Here is a 19,102-nt window from a genome sequence, read left to right as displayed (position 1 = left end):
TCAGGACTTTTGATCTTTAATAAACTTGTTGCTAAATAAAATGTTACTGGTTATAAGTGAATTGGGAATGGGTGATTCTTACAAAATCTAAATTTAGTTACAGCTTGTCACAAAGTTTTTTTAATGATTTTAACAAATTTGTCACTATAATTTTGTGTAAGTACTTTTAGTAATATTTAATATAACATTATTGTACTACATTCTAAAAAATGCAGGGTTATTTTCAAAACACATTTGAGCCAAAACGGGACAAACCAATCCTGCCAACTTGTAATTTAAAGGCGGAGTCCATGATGTTTGAAAGCCAATGTTGATATTTGAAATCACCTAAACAAACACGCCCCTACCCCAATAGAATCTGGACCTTCTGTTGATAGACCCGCCCCACACATACGCAACCCGGCATTTGATTTGATTTGATTGGCTATAAGTGTGTTTTGGTAGTCGGCCCGTCTCCTTTTCCAACGCGTTTTTCGAACATCGTGGACTCCGCCTTTAACCTAAGATGGGTTGTATCAACCTAAAATGCTGTGTTGTTTAAACTTATTGTTGGGTTAAAAGTAAAAAAAGTTTTCGGTTAATTTAACCCAACGACAGGGTTTGTTTCTTTCTGTGCCAACGCTGGGTTGAAAATAACCCAGCATTTTGGGCAAATGTTCAAATCAATTGTCATGAAAATTATATCATTGGCAAAAATATATTTTTTTTGTATGATATATGACTGATGCTGATATGAATCCACATATAAATATTGCTTTAGAAACAGGATGACATATAATGTACTCTAAAAATATGCTGGGTCGTTTTCAAAAAGGTACAAACCCAACCCAACTGGGTCAAATATAAAATGTTCTGGGTTAATTTAACACAATGACAAGGTTTGTTTCTTTCTGTGCCAACGCTGGGTTTAAAATAACCCATCATTTTTAGAGTGCAAGAAATTTTGGGCAAATGTTCAAATCAGGTGTCAGAAATTATATCCTAATGCAAAAAATATTCAAGTTTCATAATTTTGTATGAAATATGACTATACTGCAACCTGGGTCAAAGGGTACGAACCCAACCCACTGGGTTGTAATTTAACATGCTGGGTTGTTTTAGCAAAATGTGCTGGGTTGTTTTAACCCATTGTTGAGTAAAATTTAAAATGTTCTTCGTTCATTTAACCCTCAAACACTCCTCGTTTTCTGTTTACACTTCTGGCCCTTGGGGTCTATATGACCCCAAAATTGAAAGCATAATTGTGAGAAAAATATACATTTTCATTAATACAAATAATATATCATTTTTTTTGTTTACTTCTCATCTATACAATAAAGCTGTGTTTTGAGAGATTTGAAGTAGTTTTGTACCTGTTTACCTCTAAAATCCTCAACTACACAATTGGCTTTCCTGAAAAATATCAAATTTTTATGAAAATTCACATAAATTATTATCTAAATTTGATTTAAATTGTTTTTAGATATTAATATAGGTGTGGGGTGTTGAATTCAGGCATCGGTTTTTAGAAAAAAACATAAGAGAATTACAGTGTAGGAATTAAATCATTTAGACCGGCAGATTCCCATAGAGACCCATTCATTTTCCTGGATATGGACAACTGCTCAAATCATTACTTTTGTGATACATTTTGTAAATGTATGTTTATATAAACATTAGAAAGGATATTAAAAATAAATATTATGTCAAATAGTAATTTTTTACAGTTTTTGATGCATTTTGAAATGTCTGTTTTTACAAAATGTCATAGAAATTTGACTGAGTGTGTGTGTGTGTGTGTGTGTGTGTGTGTGTATGTGTGTGTGTGTGTGTGTGTGTGTGTGTGTGTGTGTGTGTGTGTGTGTGTGTGTGTGTGTGTGTGTGTGAGAGAGAGAGTGTAGATGTTCGTGCATTAGGTTACACCCCTTTGTATCCTTTTTCTACATTTGTGACTGATTTTATTTGCCAAATTGTATAAAAATGCTCTCTGTTGTAGTCATGCGTGTGTGCGTTTGTCTGTGTGTGTTTGTATGTGTTTGTGTGGGTTTGAATGTGTGTGTGTGTGTGTGTGTGTGTGTGTGTGTGTGTGTGTGTGTGTGTGTGTGTGTGTGTGTGTGTGTGTGAGAGAGAGAGAGAGTGTGAGAGAGAGTGTGCATGAGAAGGAGAGAGAAAGAGCATGTGTGTGTGTGTGTGTGCGTGTGTGCGTGTGTGTGTGTGTGTGTGTGTGTGCGTGCGTGCGTGTGTGCGTGCGTGTGTGAGTGTGTTTGTGAGTGTACATGTGTGTGCATTATGTCACACCCCTTTATGTGTTATTTTCTGCATTTGTGACTGATTTTATTTGCCAAATTCCACACAAATGCTCTCTGTGGCAGTCATCCCTGTGTGTGTGTTTGTGTGTGTGTGTGTATTTGTGTGTGTTTGTGTGAGCATGTGTTTTTTGCATTGCATTTGTGCACAAGTACCAGGTCTTCATTTCTGTGTCAAAATTTTCAGATTTATGCTGGATTTATTGATATTTATTTTTTGACAAATGGAAAAAAAGTACATTTTTTTGCATTTCCCATTCACTTTCAATTGGGGTCATATTGACCCCAAGGGACAGATTGCATTACATACCTTTAGAACAACCGAATCAAGCCCAGTTTTTTTGTGCATGTAAAGATAGATTATTTAGGAAAAGTCACAAAGTTTTACATCTCTGAGATGAAGGGAACCTTTTTTGTTGACCAATGAAATGTCGTTTGGGGTCATATTGACCCCAAGGACCGATTGAGGGTAAATTTAGCGATTGCATTTGTCTCTTTTTGACCCAATGCTGGGTTGACAATAACCCAGCATTTTGGGCAAATGTTCAAATCAATTGTCATGAAAATTATATCCTAATGCAAAAAAATATTTGTATGATATACAGGATGACATATAATGTACTCTAAAAATTGGTCGTTTTCAACCTGGTTCAAAAAGGTACAAACCCAACCCGCTGGGTTGTAATTTAGCTTATGCTGGGTTGTTTTAACCCATTGTTGGGTCAAATGTAAAAAAAATTATTTAACCCAATGACAGGGTTTGTCTTTTTCTGTGCCAACGCTGGGTTGAAAATAACCCAGCATTTTTAGAGTACAAGAAATTATGTTCAAATCAGTATCCTAATGCAAAAAAAATCTAATTTCATTTTTTTTGTATGAAATATGACTTATGCTGAAATTCATCTACATATAAGTATTGCAACCTGGGTCAAAAGGGTACGAACCCAAACCACCGGGTTGTAATTTATTCTATGCTGGGTTGTTTTAGCACAATTGTTGGGTCAAATCTAAAATTTTCTGGGTTAATTTAATTTAGCGATTGTGTTTGTCCCTTTTTGACCCAACGCCTGGTTGACAATAACCCAGCATTTGTAGAGTGAAGGCATCATCTGACCTTATGTGCATTATAAAGACTGGTTAGCAGTCTAATTATGTTCATCTTAAATAGAACCGGTAATTATGTAGTCATGGTGAACTGAATATTTCCACCTCCCCGTCATAGTGTTCAGCGGCCCTTTATTTCTCACCATCAGACATCGCCCATGTGCTCCAGCAGGTCCTTTGAAGTAAATTCAACCACAAATAAACTGGCCTCCTTCTGATCTTTAATTTTTTTATTTTGAGAAGGAAAAAGGCGTATGAATTATGCAAAAGTTTGCAGATGGTAAAAGACAGACTGGGAGTGAAAATCACCCGAGATGACTTCATTTGTGTTTAAAAATAGGCCTATACTTCCACTCACAGACCTGGAACAGTGCTGAACTTAATTCACACAGCACCTACTATGGTCCTTAGGGATTGCTGTTGCCTTGTTTGAAGCTTAGCTGGCAAATATATTACAGCAGACAGGGTTTGTTGAAGCTGCAAAACGTACAAGGAAAGTAATATTGTCCGTTGAATGCAATCTATGCATCTGTTGCATTTTAAACTAGGAGCACCAGCCATGCACTTAAGATGTATCAGACAGTAATGTCTCAATAAAGATTCAAATTAATTTAATATTATTGTGAAATAATTAAGCATATATATTTCAAGACATTTTGGACAAGTATAAATGGAGAGTTTGAATCGTGAATGCATTTATATATAAATTATATCTGAGATTAGGGTCACAGTCCTGAAGCCGTTTACAGATTTATTTGATGCTACAGATGAAAGAAAAGCATCACATTGCAAAGTAATAAGTAGAGAAACATAAAAACTGAGACTCCAACTGTATGGATGTCATAAAATTTTAATGAAATACCCGGTTGCCATAAAATCACAATTTCTTTTCCAATACACAGGGCTTTATCTTTGGATTTGCCTCACAATGAGCAAAAAGATGCTATTTAAAGAACAACCACTTTAAAATTGTAACAGCATGTAAGTGAAAATATCAAAGCTAAATGAACAAAAGAAAAAGAGGAATAACAATGATGGCTCATTATGACTAATGTAAGCGGTTCATTTATTTCTACAGCCTGCTTCATGAAGCAGCCAACCTTTTGAACTCGGTAACTTTTAACAATGAATATGCTTGCGCTTTGAAAAAGTATTTTAAAATGCTGTCAGGCACTTAAACTTAATTGTAACACTATTATAAATCACATATTAGTAGGCTATGTGCACTGCACGGTAGGAATGAAGTGACAACAACCTAAGATATCAGAGAATTTTCTTCATATTAACTCTTTAGATAATCTAGATGATCTTAAATATCTGAAAAAATTACTTGTTTTTATTAGAGCATCGCTGGAGCCAAGGATCTGCAATAATGATAATTATTTATACACCCTAAAAATGCTTATGTTAAATGTTTAAATTAACACAGAAAATGTTTATATTTGACTCAACAATGGGTTATGTTGGGTTAAAATAACCCTATGGACAGCTTATGTCCAACCCAAGGGGCTGGGCTCTTACTTTTTTTTGACGCAACACTGGGTGGAAAATAACTGGAAAAATGACCCCAGCATTGGGTCAAAATGGGACGAATCCAACCGATTGCTGGGTTGAAAATAACAAAAGACTTGAAATGTTCACTTAAGACATTGTTAGTGATGTGCATTATCCATAGGGATTTAAACGTAGCACATCTTATCAAGAACGATCAAACAGGGTTAGCTAAAATCAGTGTAGGGGATGAAAAAGCTTTTATCTACGTGCCCCACTTTTATCTTCTGTAATGAGAAACTGAAAAGTGAGAAAACAGCCAGACAGGACCCAAGTGAGATTGAAGATAAGCAACCTCTCAAAGAAAAGCTCCTTGACCTGGACACCACTAACACTTGAACGGCTGGGATTTCATTACATGATATGTCATGGATTGAAGTGTGTCATGATTTTATATAATTGACATGGATCTCTCTGAGCACACGGCTTTGCTTAAAGTGAATAAAGATAAAAGCAGGGTTCTAGAAAAACAATTACCAAGCCAAGGGTTTTAGTGCCCCGATGGATTGAAACTTGGGACCCAAATGGGATGATATAATTAACATCTTAATGGGCCACACTAAAATTCCAGTATGGACCCATGATGGGCCCCTATGTGTAACCCTATTCACACAGCATTTTGATCCCAGAAATTTTCCGTAAAATTGAAGCAGAGATCAGGGAGCTCATCACTTTGCATGCTAGTGGTTTCTCGAGAGAGAAATCACGGATAATTAGCAAACTTCAGACACGTTGTAAAAAACCTACCAAGTGCAGTACTTTAAATACGTCACGTGTTTTTACATAATCTTTATGTTATGTGTGTGAATGCACGGACAAATTCTGGAAAATCATTGGCAGTGTAAATAAACCAAACATCAAACTATGCCGGACAAATCCCAGATGCAAACTGGGGGCTGTGACCCCCTGGGGGGCCCCAGTTTAATGACATTTTATAAAATACATTTAAAAAAAATCTGTGTAAATAAATAAAAAAAAGATTACTAACCAACAACACTACATTTACCGTAGATTTAAATTTATGTTATTTACTGGCAAGAGTTTGTTCAAAGTTAAATAAATTTTAAATATTAACAAGTCTTTATCTTTACAGAATAAAACTATACAATAACAGCTTCATGCAAAGCATTCTGGGAACCAGAAATCATCATCAACCTTTTTCTGTTTTTTGCTTCAGATTTTGTTTCCAAGAATGTTTTGCTTGATGCTGTTTTTTTAGTTTTACTCTGTAAAGACAAAGACTTATAAATGTTTAATGTTCATTTAACTTTGAACAAAATGTTGCCAGTAAAAAACATAAATTTAAATCTACGGTAAGTTACCGGCAACCCAGCTGCAATTTCTACGGAATTTTTTTACAGTGTTTGTTTTGTAATGTTTTATTTGGGGGGGGGGCATGAAGGGATGCAGCGTACACAAGGGCGGGCACACGCCGATAAAGTTTGAGAATTAATGTGCTAACACAGACTGGGCCTATGTGGAGCCCATGGACTAATTTTTAAGATTTTTTTTTTCAGATTTTCAAGAAAAAAATTCTTAGTATTTTCGTCTTGTTTTGAGCAAAAATATCTAAGAATTCTTAAATTAAGATGCTTTCTCCTGATGAGCAAAACGACCCAAGAAAATAAGTCTAGTATTTAGAACAAAAGTATCAAATCTAAGTGATCCTGCGCATCAAACAAGCAAAAAAATCCGCCAATGGGGCAAGCAAACTTTTCCTGAATTTTCCTTGAATTTAGTGTTTAAGAAAAATGTTCAGGATTTTTTTTGCTTACCACATTGGCAGATTTTTTTGCTTGTTTTATGCACAAAATCACTTACATTTGATATTTTTGTCCAAAAACTAAACTTATTTTCTTCAGTCGTTTTGCTTATCAAGAAAAAGCATCCTAATTTTTTTTTTTTTTTTGATATTTTTACTGAAAACAAGACAAAAATACTAAGATTTTTTTTCTTGAAAATCATTTTTTGCAGTGTAGGGGAAGCCCCTAAAAAGCCCATTAAAAACTGCATTAATGACAGCTGCAATAATAATCTCGATAATTTAAGATATTTGCACGCCATGCCTTGTGAAAGAGATCCACCATATGTAAATGAGTTCACCCTCAACGATTATTCAAAAACATAACGTTTAAAAATCACTGATGATACTGAACAACACAGTGAAAAAATTCAGTCTCCAAATTTATTTGTGCTTCAAAACTACTATTTATAAGGCAACGGTAATGCAGACAACAAAGATTTTCAGTTTTCCTTATTTCGTTGTATACAGAAAAATACAATGACGATAAAGGCTTTCATGTTTTTGTTAAAAACTGAACACTGCACCATTATGAAAACTAGCTATTTAAACTCAAAAAAGTGTAATATTTAAAGAGGGCATTGTTAAGCTAACACCAATGCTCAAATGTTAAATATAAACATATCCCATCGTTACAGTTCACAGTTTAAAGTTAAAAAGTAGCGTAAGCGTCCCACAAAAGCAACGCATACTGCAAAAAATGACTTTCCCACCTAGTACCCTGTCCCGCTTTCAGCAAAAATACAAAAAAATTCTTGATGAGCAAAATTACCCAAAATAAGTCTATTTTATAGACAAAAAATATATATAATTTAAGGGAATTTGTGCTTAAAACAAGCAAAAAAAAATCTGCCAATGTAATAAGAAAAGTGTTTATGAAAAAAGTAAACTTAATTCAATAAAATTTTTCTTATTACATTGGCATATTTTTTTGCTTGTTTTAAGCACTAATTAGTGATGGGACGGAGACCGCCTATTCTGAGTCCGAGTCAAGACAGAGTCTTTGAGGAAGCAAGTATGAGTCTAGACCGAGTTCTTTAGTAGTCAAGATCAAGTCAAGACCAAGACCATAAAACATGTCAGTTTTCATAATCATGATTTAATATCACCCCAGTTAATAATCAACAGTTAGGCCTACAGACTAAGCTAGATTGGAAATTGTTTAGAGGAGCAGTCTTAGCGTTTTAATATGGACTATGCTTTTACTATCATTAAAAAAATCCCTACCACATGCAACATCTTCTGCATATTTTTCTATAGAGATAAATAAACAGCTATGATGGCAGTATGTTTGCATTGCACCATGGGATGTCATTTTCAGATAATGCCCGTCAACATTGCATTTTATTATTATTGTTATGTGTTGTGTTTTTTTTATATGAACATTTAAAAAATGCGTTGGTCTCGAGGACTTGGTCTAAAATTGTGAGTATTTCTCCTCCCACTGTGGTCCGAGACCAAGTCCGAGACAAGTCCGAGAAAGCAGAAATCAGTCTGGAGTACTACATCACTAGCACTTATTTACTTAAAGTTTATATTTGTTGTCTAAAAACTAGACCTATTTTCTTGAGTCGTTTTGCTCATCAAGAAAATACATCTTAATTTAATAATTTTTTGATATTTTTACTGAAAACAAGACAAAAATACTAAGTAAGAAAGTGCAGTTTTTGCAGTGCAATAGAAGGAACAGTTACAATTTGTTTAAAAATCTATGACCACATCAACTTAATACACAGAATAGGTGAAGATTGCAACTAAATGAACGCACAAAAATGAGTGTTCGATGTCCGTCGGCTAAAAACATCTGATGCAGTCATTAAAAACGTCTTACAAATCATTCTCATGGATTCGTCCTTTCTCTCATGACACAACAGCTCAAAAATGTTGTCACAGGAACGACCACATTCCTAATGAGATTCAGTCATTCATTGTGACAGGAATAACACCTGAGCATCCCACATACATCTTAATAAGTCGTTAACATAACACCATGCTGCGTTCTCATAGGATCACGAAGACCTGAACCTGAAACGTAGCAACAGTGGGTAGAGGTTGTTTTTAGATCTCTTGGGTAAGAACGGATGCAGAAACCCACATAGCAATTCCCGCATCTCCATGGAAACAGTGCCAGCTCATCCTCGACCCCCTCCCCTACGATACCTCGTTCCGTTTCTCCTCTCTTTAGCGGTGAGCGCACTGTTCGGATCTGATCAGAGACCCTCGCTGCATGGAGGTGACCTTGGTAACGTCTGTGGTCACCGTTGAAAGAGGAAAGTTCTCGTAGGTCTCCGCTACACCCCAGCCGCAGTGGCAGCGCTGAAGCGTCGCTTTGAGCTCTTTCTGAAAGTTGGTGTTGAGAAAGCCGTACACCACCGGGTTGACGCAGATGGAGGCCATGGCGGTCAGGTGACAGGCGGAGAAGATGACATCGTGCTGGCATGAAGGTAGGGCTTGGTGGTACCAGTCAAAGATTGTGTTGAAGACGTTGAGCGGCAGCCAGCATAGCGCGAAGGCAACCACGATCACGACCAGCATGGCGTTGACGCGCTGAGCACCTCGCGTTTTCCTTCGCCGGGCTTCCGTGGCCTGCTCCACCATGTCTCGTCGTCTGCGCAGACGCAGGAAGATGCGCAGGTAGCAGAGCAGAATCAGGAGCAAGGGCAGACAGTATTGGAACAGCAGAAGAGAAGTGGTGTAGGCCAAGCGGTTGCGTTCAGACGGCCAGAGCTCCATGCAGATCACGTGGTCGCTAAAGGGGTTAAAGGGCAGGCTGAGGTTCTGGAAAGGAGCGTTGGTGAGGATGTTGAACGAGAGGAAAGGTAGAGAAATGAAACAGGCCACCATCCACGTGACTGCCACGGCCAGATAAGAATGCCCGGCGGCGGGTGTCCAACCAGTGGGGTGGATGATGAGTTGATGTCGCTCCAAAGCAATCAGAACCAGCGAGAAGATAGAAACAGTGACCGACATGCACTGCACGAACGGCGTGACTTTACAAAGCATCTCTCCGAAGATCCAGCGGTCCATCAGGGTGTAGATGACCGTCACGGGGAGGCACACCACGCACATGAGGATGTCGGAGCACGAGAGGTTGGCGATGAGGATATTGGTGACGTTCCTCATTTCTTTCTGCCTGGATATGATGTAGACCAAACAGGCGTTGCCCACCAAACCCACCGCTATAACGGTGCTGTACGCCACGATCAGAAGGGTCGTGCCGCTCACAGAAGGCGGGCACACGTTGGACTCCGCCCATGTCACCTGGCCCAACCCAGCCGTGCTGTTGCTGACGTTTTCTGGGGTAGGGGACGAAGAAGCATCCATAGGTGTCGTTCTTCACAAAAACGTCTTTTGTAATGATGAATTCAAAATGGCGGGATTGCTCATTGTTTAGAGTTCGCCATTTAGACCTGGGAAAATAAAAGACATGTTAAAATAAGTATTGAGAAGGATTTAAATCTGGCAGAGGTTAAGCTCTTTCAATCCAACCGCTGTTTGTGCTCGGTGAAATCTTAATCATTTCATAAACCAGCCAATATGAAACCCAACACACACTCTTAACACAAAGTCCCTCAGGATGTTGACAGGTCACTGTCTCTGTTAAGCTGACAGATGGAGGCTTCTCATCAGATTTCTTTCTTTATCCATTTCACTTTTCTTTGGCCTTGTATGGCCCTCATGTCCATGAGATAAAATTGACATATATCACAATAAACCAATTAATGGAAAATGTATATATGCTATAACCGGTTACTTCTTTTACAAGTACTTTACAATGTTTCTTATCAATCTCTAACAGAATGAGATTTGCATCTCATCCATATGTAAATGGAAAAGTTCACTTATCTCCTGTAATGCATGCAGATTGGCAGCTGCATGAAACATTTCACTCCTGAAGTCACTTGGCTATTTTCATCATGACAGGATAGACCGAATCTCTGGGTTGAGGAAGAGTCATAATTAAGACACTGTTAATATCCTCCCAACCAACTGTCTGAGGTTTCACACCAGCTTATTACGTCATTCATCTCACATGGAGTGAGAAACTGACTTCGGGAATGCCTGAGTGCTGAGATTATGCATTCAAACGCTTCAAGCGCTAAAGAGAATCATTCATCACACGTAATTTTTCAGAGCGATGCACTTCAATTTGAATTTCCAAGAGGAAGTGCTCGGGACGCAGTAACAGAGCCGTGTCAAGGTTTTTGGTACGATGTTTAGTCTGAGCGGTGGTGCAATGGGATGTGCAGGTCACGTAAGAGCTATCAGCTCTAGGATTTAGGTTTGAGTCTGACCTCAAAAAAGACATTTGAGCAACAGAAGATCCAAACATTGCAGACTTTTGTTTTAATCTTAACATTGAATTTATTAATATTTGTGATTAATTTAAGTATGATATTTAATCCTTTCCTCCTTTTGATTTCTGTAAGTGTGCTTTACCACAGAATACAAAGCAAAGCATTAACAGCTATACCAACAACATGTATATCACATCCAAAGGCATCAGAAATGAAGGTTTCTGTGTGTGAAGAGTGACTCAGGATTGTGTGAAATTATATAAGCCAGAAATAATTGACTCATCTCAATTTTTATATAACACACCCAAGGTTTAATACATTTTTTATAGGTATAAGGTAAAAAAAGGCACAGCTTTGATCGATGCATTTCCACTAAAATAGGAAGTTAGGGCGGGGCATATTGAGTGCCCCCTCCTCTTTTAAAACAGCAAGCATCAGAGCCGACGATGTAGTGGGCAGTGCCCCGACATAAGCATTACTTTCTATGAAAAGTAACTAAGTAACGCAATTAGTTACTTTTTTGGGGAGTAACTTCATATTGTAATGCATTACTTTTAAAAGTAACTTTCTCCAACAGTGGACATAAGGCGACTCGAGTTCGAATCCCGGCTTTGCCGATCTCTCTCCGCCCTGTACTTTCCTGTTCTCTACTTAAATACTGTCTATCAAATAAAGGAAAAAATATCCCAAAAAAAAATCTTACAGTCTGGAATCTAATGAGAAGCTGAAGTGCAGAGTGAGTTCATAAAAATCTTTGATCCGTATCAGCAGAAGTAAGAAACTGTACGTTTTGAAGCACATTAGTTTACAGTTTTTACATTGACTTAGTTTACAGTCATTTCAGAGAGTTGTTTCTAAACACATTATAAATGTCAAAAAACATTACAAAGAAACTGTTAAACAGTTTTCCAAATTTCTGTGTTTAGGATTATTTGGGCAGTGGCCTGATGATGCAATGGAGCCATGAAATCATGTAGTGCAGACTTTAGGGACCCTTGATGCGAGTCCACGTGGGTGCACCAAAGTCGTATTTTGGGACAGACTTCGGAAGAGAAGTTGCTCATCGGTGTGAACTCCTCCCTTCCGTCGTCTTATTGGTCTGATTGCTCTTTCGCAAGGACGTATGGGTTGGTAAAGTGCGCAAAGCCTGCTGCAGTGCGGGCTTCGCCAAAGACCGCATCAAGGGGGCAAAGGGGGTGCTGATGAGCACACTTCGAAGCGTAAAAATGACAGATGGGACACCCTACGGACTCGTAGATTAAGCGAGCACGTGCAATTTAACGAGACCGAAAGTCCACATGAAGTGCGCCATTTGGGACAGGGTCTATTTAGGTTATAGCCATACTTGAAAGTTAAGAGAGATGGCAGCATTCCCGTGAGTGGGCGTGGTTTCAGCGGTGACACACCCATCGTTTGAAAGCTTATTTGATTTATTTGCCGTTTTTTTATCATTAACATTTGTGGTTAACATCACATTTATCTGTAGTGTCACAAACAGAGAACACATTAATTATCAGACTTTACACAGACTTTTTTTATATTTATACTAAAAGCCAAAACAATATTGATTTCATGGGTACTTATAAAAGTCAAATAACCAACTAAAAGAAAGTTACACCATCGCAAACCATTTTAGTTTAGCTTTGTCTCATGTGCACTATGCATTGAAATGCTTTTGAAAAAACATTTATGTCATTGTAGTACTTTGTACTGTTGTACAATGTGATACACAGGCATGAGATACAGTATTATCCTTAAAGGCGAGGTGCATGATTTTTGAAAAACACTTTGGAAAAGGGAGTCGGGATGAGTACCAATACACACCATCACCCAATCAGCAGTAAGGGGCGTGTCTACTAACCGACATCGTTGCCTGGGTTGCGTATATGTGGGGCGGGTTTATCAAAAGAAGGTCAAGATTCTATTGGGGTAGGGGCGTGTTTGTTTAGGTGATTTCAAATATCAACATTGACTTTCAGAGATCATGCACCCCGCCTTTAACAGTTAGGGGATGTACACACCAAAACTTTTAAACGCGAAAAGGCCTTGAGGACGCCGAATGCCAGCTGTTTTTCAGCTGAGCGCTTTGGTAGCTCTGATACTTGAGCTGTAAGCCGGGTGGTTGCTGTGGTAATGTCCCGCCACTCCTCCGTTGTGATTGGATGGTCGTGTGAGAACTGACATTGACGAGCAGAGCTTTTCACTCAAAGTTTAATCTCTTTCAACTCTCGACGCTCAGCACCGAGCGCGGAAAAACCGCCAAGTGCCGGTTTTCAGTGCGGAAAAAAACCCTAGCTGCTGGCTTATTTGAAAAACGCCAAGTCTCCATTGCAACCAATTGAAAACATGCGCCGGCCGCGGGCGTAAAAGCTTTGGTGTGCACGCCCCCTTAGTGTACATTAGTGGAGACTTTGAAGAACATGAAAAATGTATCACTATTTACGAGGTGCCGATTATATCCAGTAGATTGGGTCCAAAAGAGTGCATTGCGCCAAAGCATTTCCCCTTAATAACCTTGAAGAGTTTTTGGACAGAAAGTTAGATTGCTTTCATGTGTTGAAATCCCTTCGCTGTAGCTGTGAGTTTTTTTCTCAGCTTAATTGCCCGCCTGAGCCCAACTATAACCAGCATAAACACTTTTGCCAGACAATTAGCATTACTAAGAGAAAACTCTTACATTACTATCAGCTAGACTAACTCCAGTGGAATACTAATGGTGAACCGCGACCTTTAATTGGTAGTTTATTATTCTCTCAGGCATTTGGATGCTATTTGATTCATATTAGCAGGCTTGAGTTGCCGAGGTAATTGACAGCGTTGTAATAACCTTGAGATTTGCCAGGCTTATCATAACCTCTGATTAAATGGACCCTTGATGTCATTGTACAATAAATAAATATGAATGGGGGCGATCAACCCCAGGCAAATCATTTCCACAGACTTCTAATGATTTCCTTAAGCAGATGTGTTTGCTATGCCAAGCATCACTTTTATTAATGTTCATATTAAAGGGAAAATTATTTAATCACTAACCTTAAGTCAGTGGTCCTCAAACGTTTTGGCGTGCACCCCTTATTTGCTCCCACCTGTGTAGCATCCCTTCTTGCTCCCATCCAAATAAAATGAATGACATAAAACAATCTCATACTTAGAATTTTAATTGCACAAAACTTATTCAATTATACAATGCCTTATTTCTCTGAGGTTTAACTGCCCAAAATGTATGATAAATTAATTTAATAAAAAATGTCATAAAACTGAGGCCCACTATCCCCACCCCTCAGTGTGCCTCAACAAACACATATTTTGAAAACACGAGCAATACACATGACACTTTTGAATATTTTGAATTTGCGCCCCTCTGAAGAGCAGTCACGAGCCGCCACTGACTAATATCCTAATGATTTTTGGCACAAAAATAAATAATTTTGACCAATATGATGTATTGTTGGCTATTGCTAAAAATATAACCGTTCGACTGTATGACTGGTTTTGTGGTCCAGGGTCACATATATGGACAAGAATACCAGAGGCAAGACCCTAGCAACCACCCAGAATTTCCTAGCAACTGCATAGCAACCCAGATCCTTTTTTTTTCAAAAATATATATAAATGTAATATTGTCATGTATCATATTTGCCTCGTATAATGCAATCACATCTGTACTGATATCCCAAAATACTGATGTTGTTTATACAGACAGCATTTACATATTTTATGCAGCTTGTCCACTCTTGCATAATATCAGCTGAATTGTCTCTCTCTCTATTGAACAAGCTCTCTGTTGACCTTTAATAACAGGACGATGTCATAAAAACAACATTATGGATGCAGGTTCACCAGAGGTCTGATTTGCAAAGATAAAGAGCGGCAGGCTGATGTTGCACTGAGGCAGAGACAAACCAATGAGCTTTTAGATAAATGAGTCTCTCCATAAGACAGTGAATGGCAATTCACAACCTAGCATAGAAGTAATAGTCCTTCTGTAATATCTTAAAGTGACTTCAGGCGGTAAGGTTTAAATCCCTCTGGACAGCCAAGATACGCAGAGCAAGTTTATTTATTGGACAATCAGGACAGCTGATATGTGCTTTTATAAAAGTCTATTATTTGTGGGGGAGATGAAACTCACAGAGATATATACAGCTATGTGTCCTTAAGGGAACAGTTCATCCCAAAATAAATATATTGGGTCATCTTTGACCAATTTTTATGTTGATTTGTGACCCAGTCTGTGAAAACACAGTTAAAGTAATATATTCAGATTTACTGTTTTCTTAACGCTATCTCGAATGGCTAGTTTGTATTAATTTGTACGACCATATTCGTACATTTTTAAAGATTTGCCTTGATCCCGGTGATGTTGGGGTTAGGGGTGGGGTTTCGTTATTGTTTTTATGATAATCGTATGTTTTTGGCAGCCCAGTCTCACGAAATTTCATTTTATAGACGTTTCATCGGACGCACGTGATACGCCTGGATCTGAACTTTACTTCCGGTTTCGTTTTTTTAATGGTTTGACTAGTTGCTAACTGATTTCTTGAACCAATGCCTCGTCGAAAATAACACATATATTTTGGTTACCTAGGTAATTTTTGTGTGTTTTTTTTGCTTGTTATAAAAATAAACTATGTTTAAAGTACTTTGTTGTTATTTATTATTAGCGGAGTTTACCGGAACTTACGTGCGGACCGCAACAGCCGCTTGTTTATGTTGTTACTGCTGAAACCGTCTATAGTCACGTAATATTTTAATTATTTTTTCATGATATTATCACGAATTATCATGTTTTTTCGTGATCATATAACGAATTCCTGTTTTCGTGTGATTATCACGTATTGGTGACTCAAATGTTTTGTCCTATTTTCTTACCATTGTCGCTTCGATTTAGCATTAGAATTGGATAAACTGACATCCCTACCCAAACCCAACTCTAACCCTAACGCCAGGCGACATATAAAAAAATAAATCAGAAAAAAATAGTATAAACCAATGTATAAAGTGACATTCTGATGCAAGCACCAAATCTAACCCTTAACCGTAGTGACAATGGTTTGAAAATAGGAAAAAGCAGTTGAGTAACCAATACGTGATAATCACACGAAAACAGGAATTCGTTATACGATCACGAAAAAAACGTGAAAATTCGTAATAATATTACGAAAAAAGACTAAAAAATTTGCGTGACTATATCACGAAACCTTGTGAGACTGGGTACGTTTTTGTATGATTAACTTTGTACTAATTCATACGAATTAGCCGGCTCGTAAAAATATAAATTTTCGTGAGATCAGGCTGGTTTATAAAATCATCCTACATAACGTGAAGATCTTTCTTTGAAAATATAACCTTAAAATCAGTAATACGAAGGCCTAGTCCACACGGACATGGGTATTTTTATAACCAGAGTATTTCCACCAAAAAAATCCCATTCACACATGCTCGGTTTAAAAGAAATCTCCGTCCTCATCTCCAAACACTTAATCAAGCCCTTTCAAGAGCATGCCACACCAGCAGGCGGCGATATAACCCAAATTGTAAAGCCACCTTGGCCAATCAGAAGCCTACAAAAGTGATGTCGCAAGGCAAAAACCCCGGTTTTACTGTCTACATGACAACACTGCAACCGGTGTTTCTTCAAATCCTCACCCTAGCAGGGGTTTTCAAAAATTTCCGGTTTCAGTGCCGTGATACTGCGTTTTCATGTGGACGAAAGGCCGAACCGCGCAAAAAATGTCACGGTTATAAAAATACCTGTGTCCGTGTGGACTAGGCCTAAGTAAGGTCATGTCAAAGATTAAAATCAATGGCAAATCAATGATTGAGATCAAACTTTGGTGTTCCTGATCTCATTATTAGATTATGACTTTAACCTGGATTTCACAATAAGACAAAAGACATACAGGTTTGAGAGACACTGGGTTAAGTAAATGATGAAAGATTTATCAGACTGTTCATTTTCAGCAACTACAGCCATCCTTTCATAATGTATTAATTTGAGCCACTGGGCTTTAGTTAAAACTCAAGTCACCTTCTGTCTAAAATTTCACCCTTGTCGCCTCCGACTGCCCTTTAGAATCACATGGCATCTCCTCGCTCTCTGAAAAGCATGTGTTTGAAATCTGTACACCAGGGGACAGCTCAAGCATAACAGTGGTGTCATGAAAAAAAATCTTTCTTTTCCAGACATTGCATCTTCATCTGGATGACAAAGTTTGACAATCCATCAAATTGCATTACATCCACCTACTGATGTTTAGATGTTTACATCAGAAGCTTTTTATGTTTGCATGACTTCCACTCACATCCCAACATGGTTTCAAATCAGACGGACGTATGGAGGCTCTGTCTACTGGGAAATCACTCAATGCAGCACAGCTAAACCTTTTTTAACCTTGAACTTTCTAGTCCTACGCAGAAAAATATGAAAGGAATATAAACATTCAAGACCTACGATTTATACGATGTGTATAGCCGTGTTTTTACCTGTTTATTTCCAGCAAGATTTTATATAGCACATTGGTTGTTCCTAGCTTTGTGCAAAGCAAATGTGATTGGGACCACAATGAAAATAATTTTTTTGTGTCATCCTTGACAAATATATTTATTTGACTTTTTGTCCAATCAAATTGAAAATTGCATACACTCCAAAGATGTGTATGGAAGGTGCTACACGATGCCAAAGAAAAAAATTTTTTGCTTTCTATTTTTGGTATGCATTGTTCACAAGCATGTTGTTTTAATTAAACCATAGATTCATATCATTTAATTTATGCTTTTGACAACACACTTTTATCTAAAGCGACTTATAGTGCATTACAACATACAATTTATATTAGTATGTGTGTTGCCTGAGCACTGCTAATGCAACGCTTCCAGTTCAGCTATAGAGGAACACCTTATAATGCGATCCTGATCATGTGAAACAAATGCGAAGTCTAGCACCGGATGAAAAATGTGACATATTGCCAAATTACACCTGGACCATGTAGAGTCTATCTAAGCAGCATGTTCCTGAAGGTGCAAGGTTACTTTAAGAAGGTTTTGAGAAAAAACACCACTATCACCAACACTTGATTAAACCCAGTGCCTTTTACATCTGTCAATCAAATAGCCAAGAGGGATACACCGTAAAAGACTCGGGCACGGACAGAACATTGCATTAAAGTCTAATAACATTTCTTCACACGCCAGTCGCAGTTATTAATCCTACATCTCTCCGCACAACAGAGAAATCCATCAACAATATATCAAGTCCTGACAAGAGCAAGCTGGGATCATCATTGCACAAGTGTTGCACATGGGTATTTTGTGACATAACTGCTTTCAAATCTTGCTTAAGGAAAGGTGGTTATTCTTTTTAACAGTTACTGCTCGAGTTAATCTCGAGTTGTCAGTCGGATCTTTCAATCAATTCCCAAATTTCAACCCTGAGGCAACAGTTAACCTTTTTTTCACCCTTTGTCACTTACAATGTCCATCAACAGAGATGAGCAGTCACATTATGCGCCATGAACAGATTGGTTATGTGCACCAACCTCAGCCAATTGCTTGTGATATTCATCCACTTAAGTAGAAGTTTCATTAGCAGCCCTATAATAATTCTTTGATAAAGATTGTATCTGAATGTGCTTTTTAAAAGCACACACTGGCTGTCATGTCCATAGACGCAGATTATATAATGAAGAAATCAGTCACATAACTACTGTTCGCCAAAATGCGCGGAAATTCCATTAGATGCTTTTATACACAAACTGTCCACCCAATATAAACAAACAGGGTTGGTTGGTTTTATTTATTAAGCTTTTATATTTTTGAATGCATGCGATCTTACCAGTAACGATGTGTTTTCTTCCGTGCCGATACGATGGAGAACCCGAACTCGACTGAATGACGCGTGAGGTGATGCTGAAACTCTCTGTATCTGAAACAGCATCAGCATCAGCTGTGAACGCGATCGCGGGTGTGTAGTTGTGGAGGATAGAGAGAGAGATGCTCAGATCAAATTGCTGGGAAACTTTGCGGTGAATGTGAATTACGTTCCAGCCTCCTCTTCACACGAA

General features: G+C 38.0%; 1 protein-coding gene across 1 annotated transcript; it reads right to left on the bottom strand.

Moving 5' to 3' along the window:
* Positions 1 to 7,578: 7,578 nt before the first annotated feature.
* On the bottom strand, positions 7,579 to 19,102 carry npy8ar (neuropeptide Y receptor Y8a). Its single transcript, XM_055208886.2, has 2 exons — positions 18,874 to 19,102; positions 7,579 to 10,151 (listed from the first exon to the last, which is right to left on the bottom strand). The coding sequence occupies exon 2, from the start codon at positions 10,063 to 10,065 to the stop codon at positions 8,923 to 8,925; it is 1,143 nt and encodes a 380-aa protein (XP_055064861.1). The 5' UTR covers positions 10,066 to 10,151; positions 18,874 to 19,102; the 3' UTR covers positions 7,579 to 8,922.

Source organism: Misgurnus anguillicaudatus, chromosome 12 (genome assembly GCF_027580225.2).
Source record: "Misgurnus anguillicaudatus chromosome 12, ASM2758022v2, whole genome shotgun sequence".
Taxonomy (NCBI): domain Eukaryota; kingdom Metazoa; phylum Chordata; class Actinopteri; order Cypriniformes; family Cobitidae; genus Misgurnus; species Misgurnus anguillicaudatus.
This window is presented reverse-complemented; position numbering and strand designations above follow the sequence as displayed.

Bases quoted from the DNA above. Each gene is read 5' to 3' on its own strand.
- npy8ar (XM_055208886.2), bottom strand. From the start codon at position 10,065: ATGGATGCTTCTTCGTCCCCTACCCCAGAAAACGTCAGCAACAGCACG.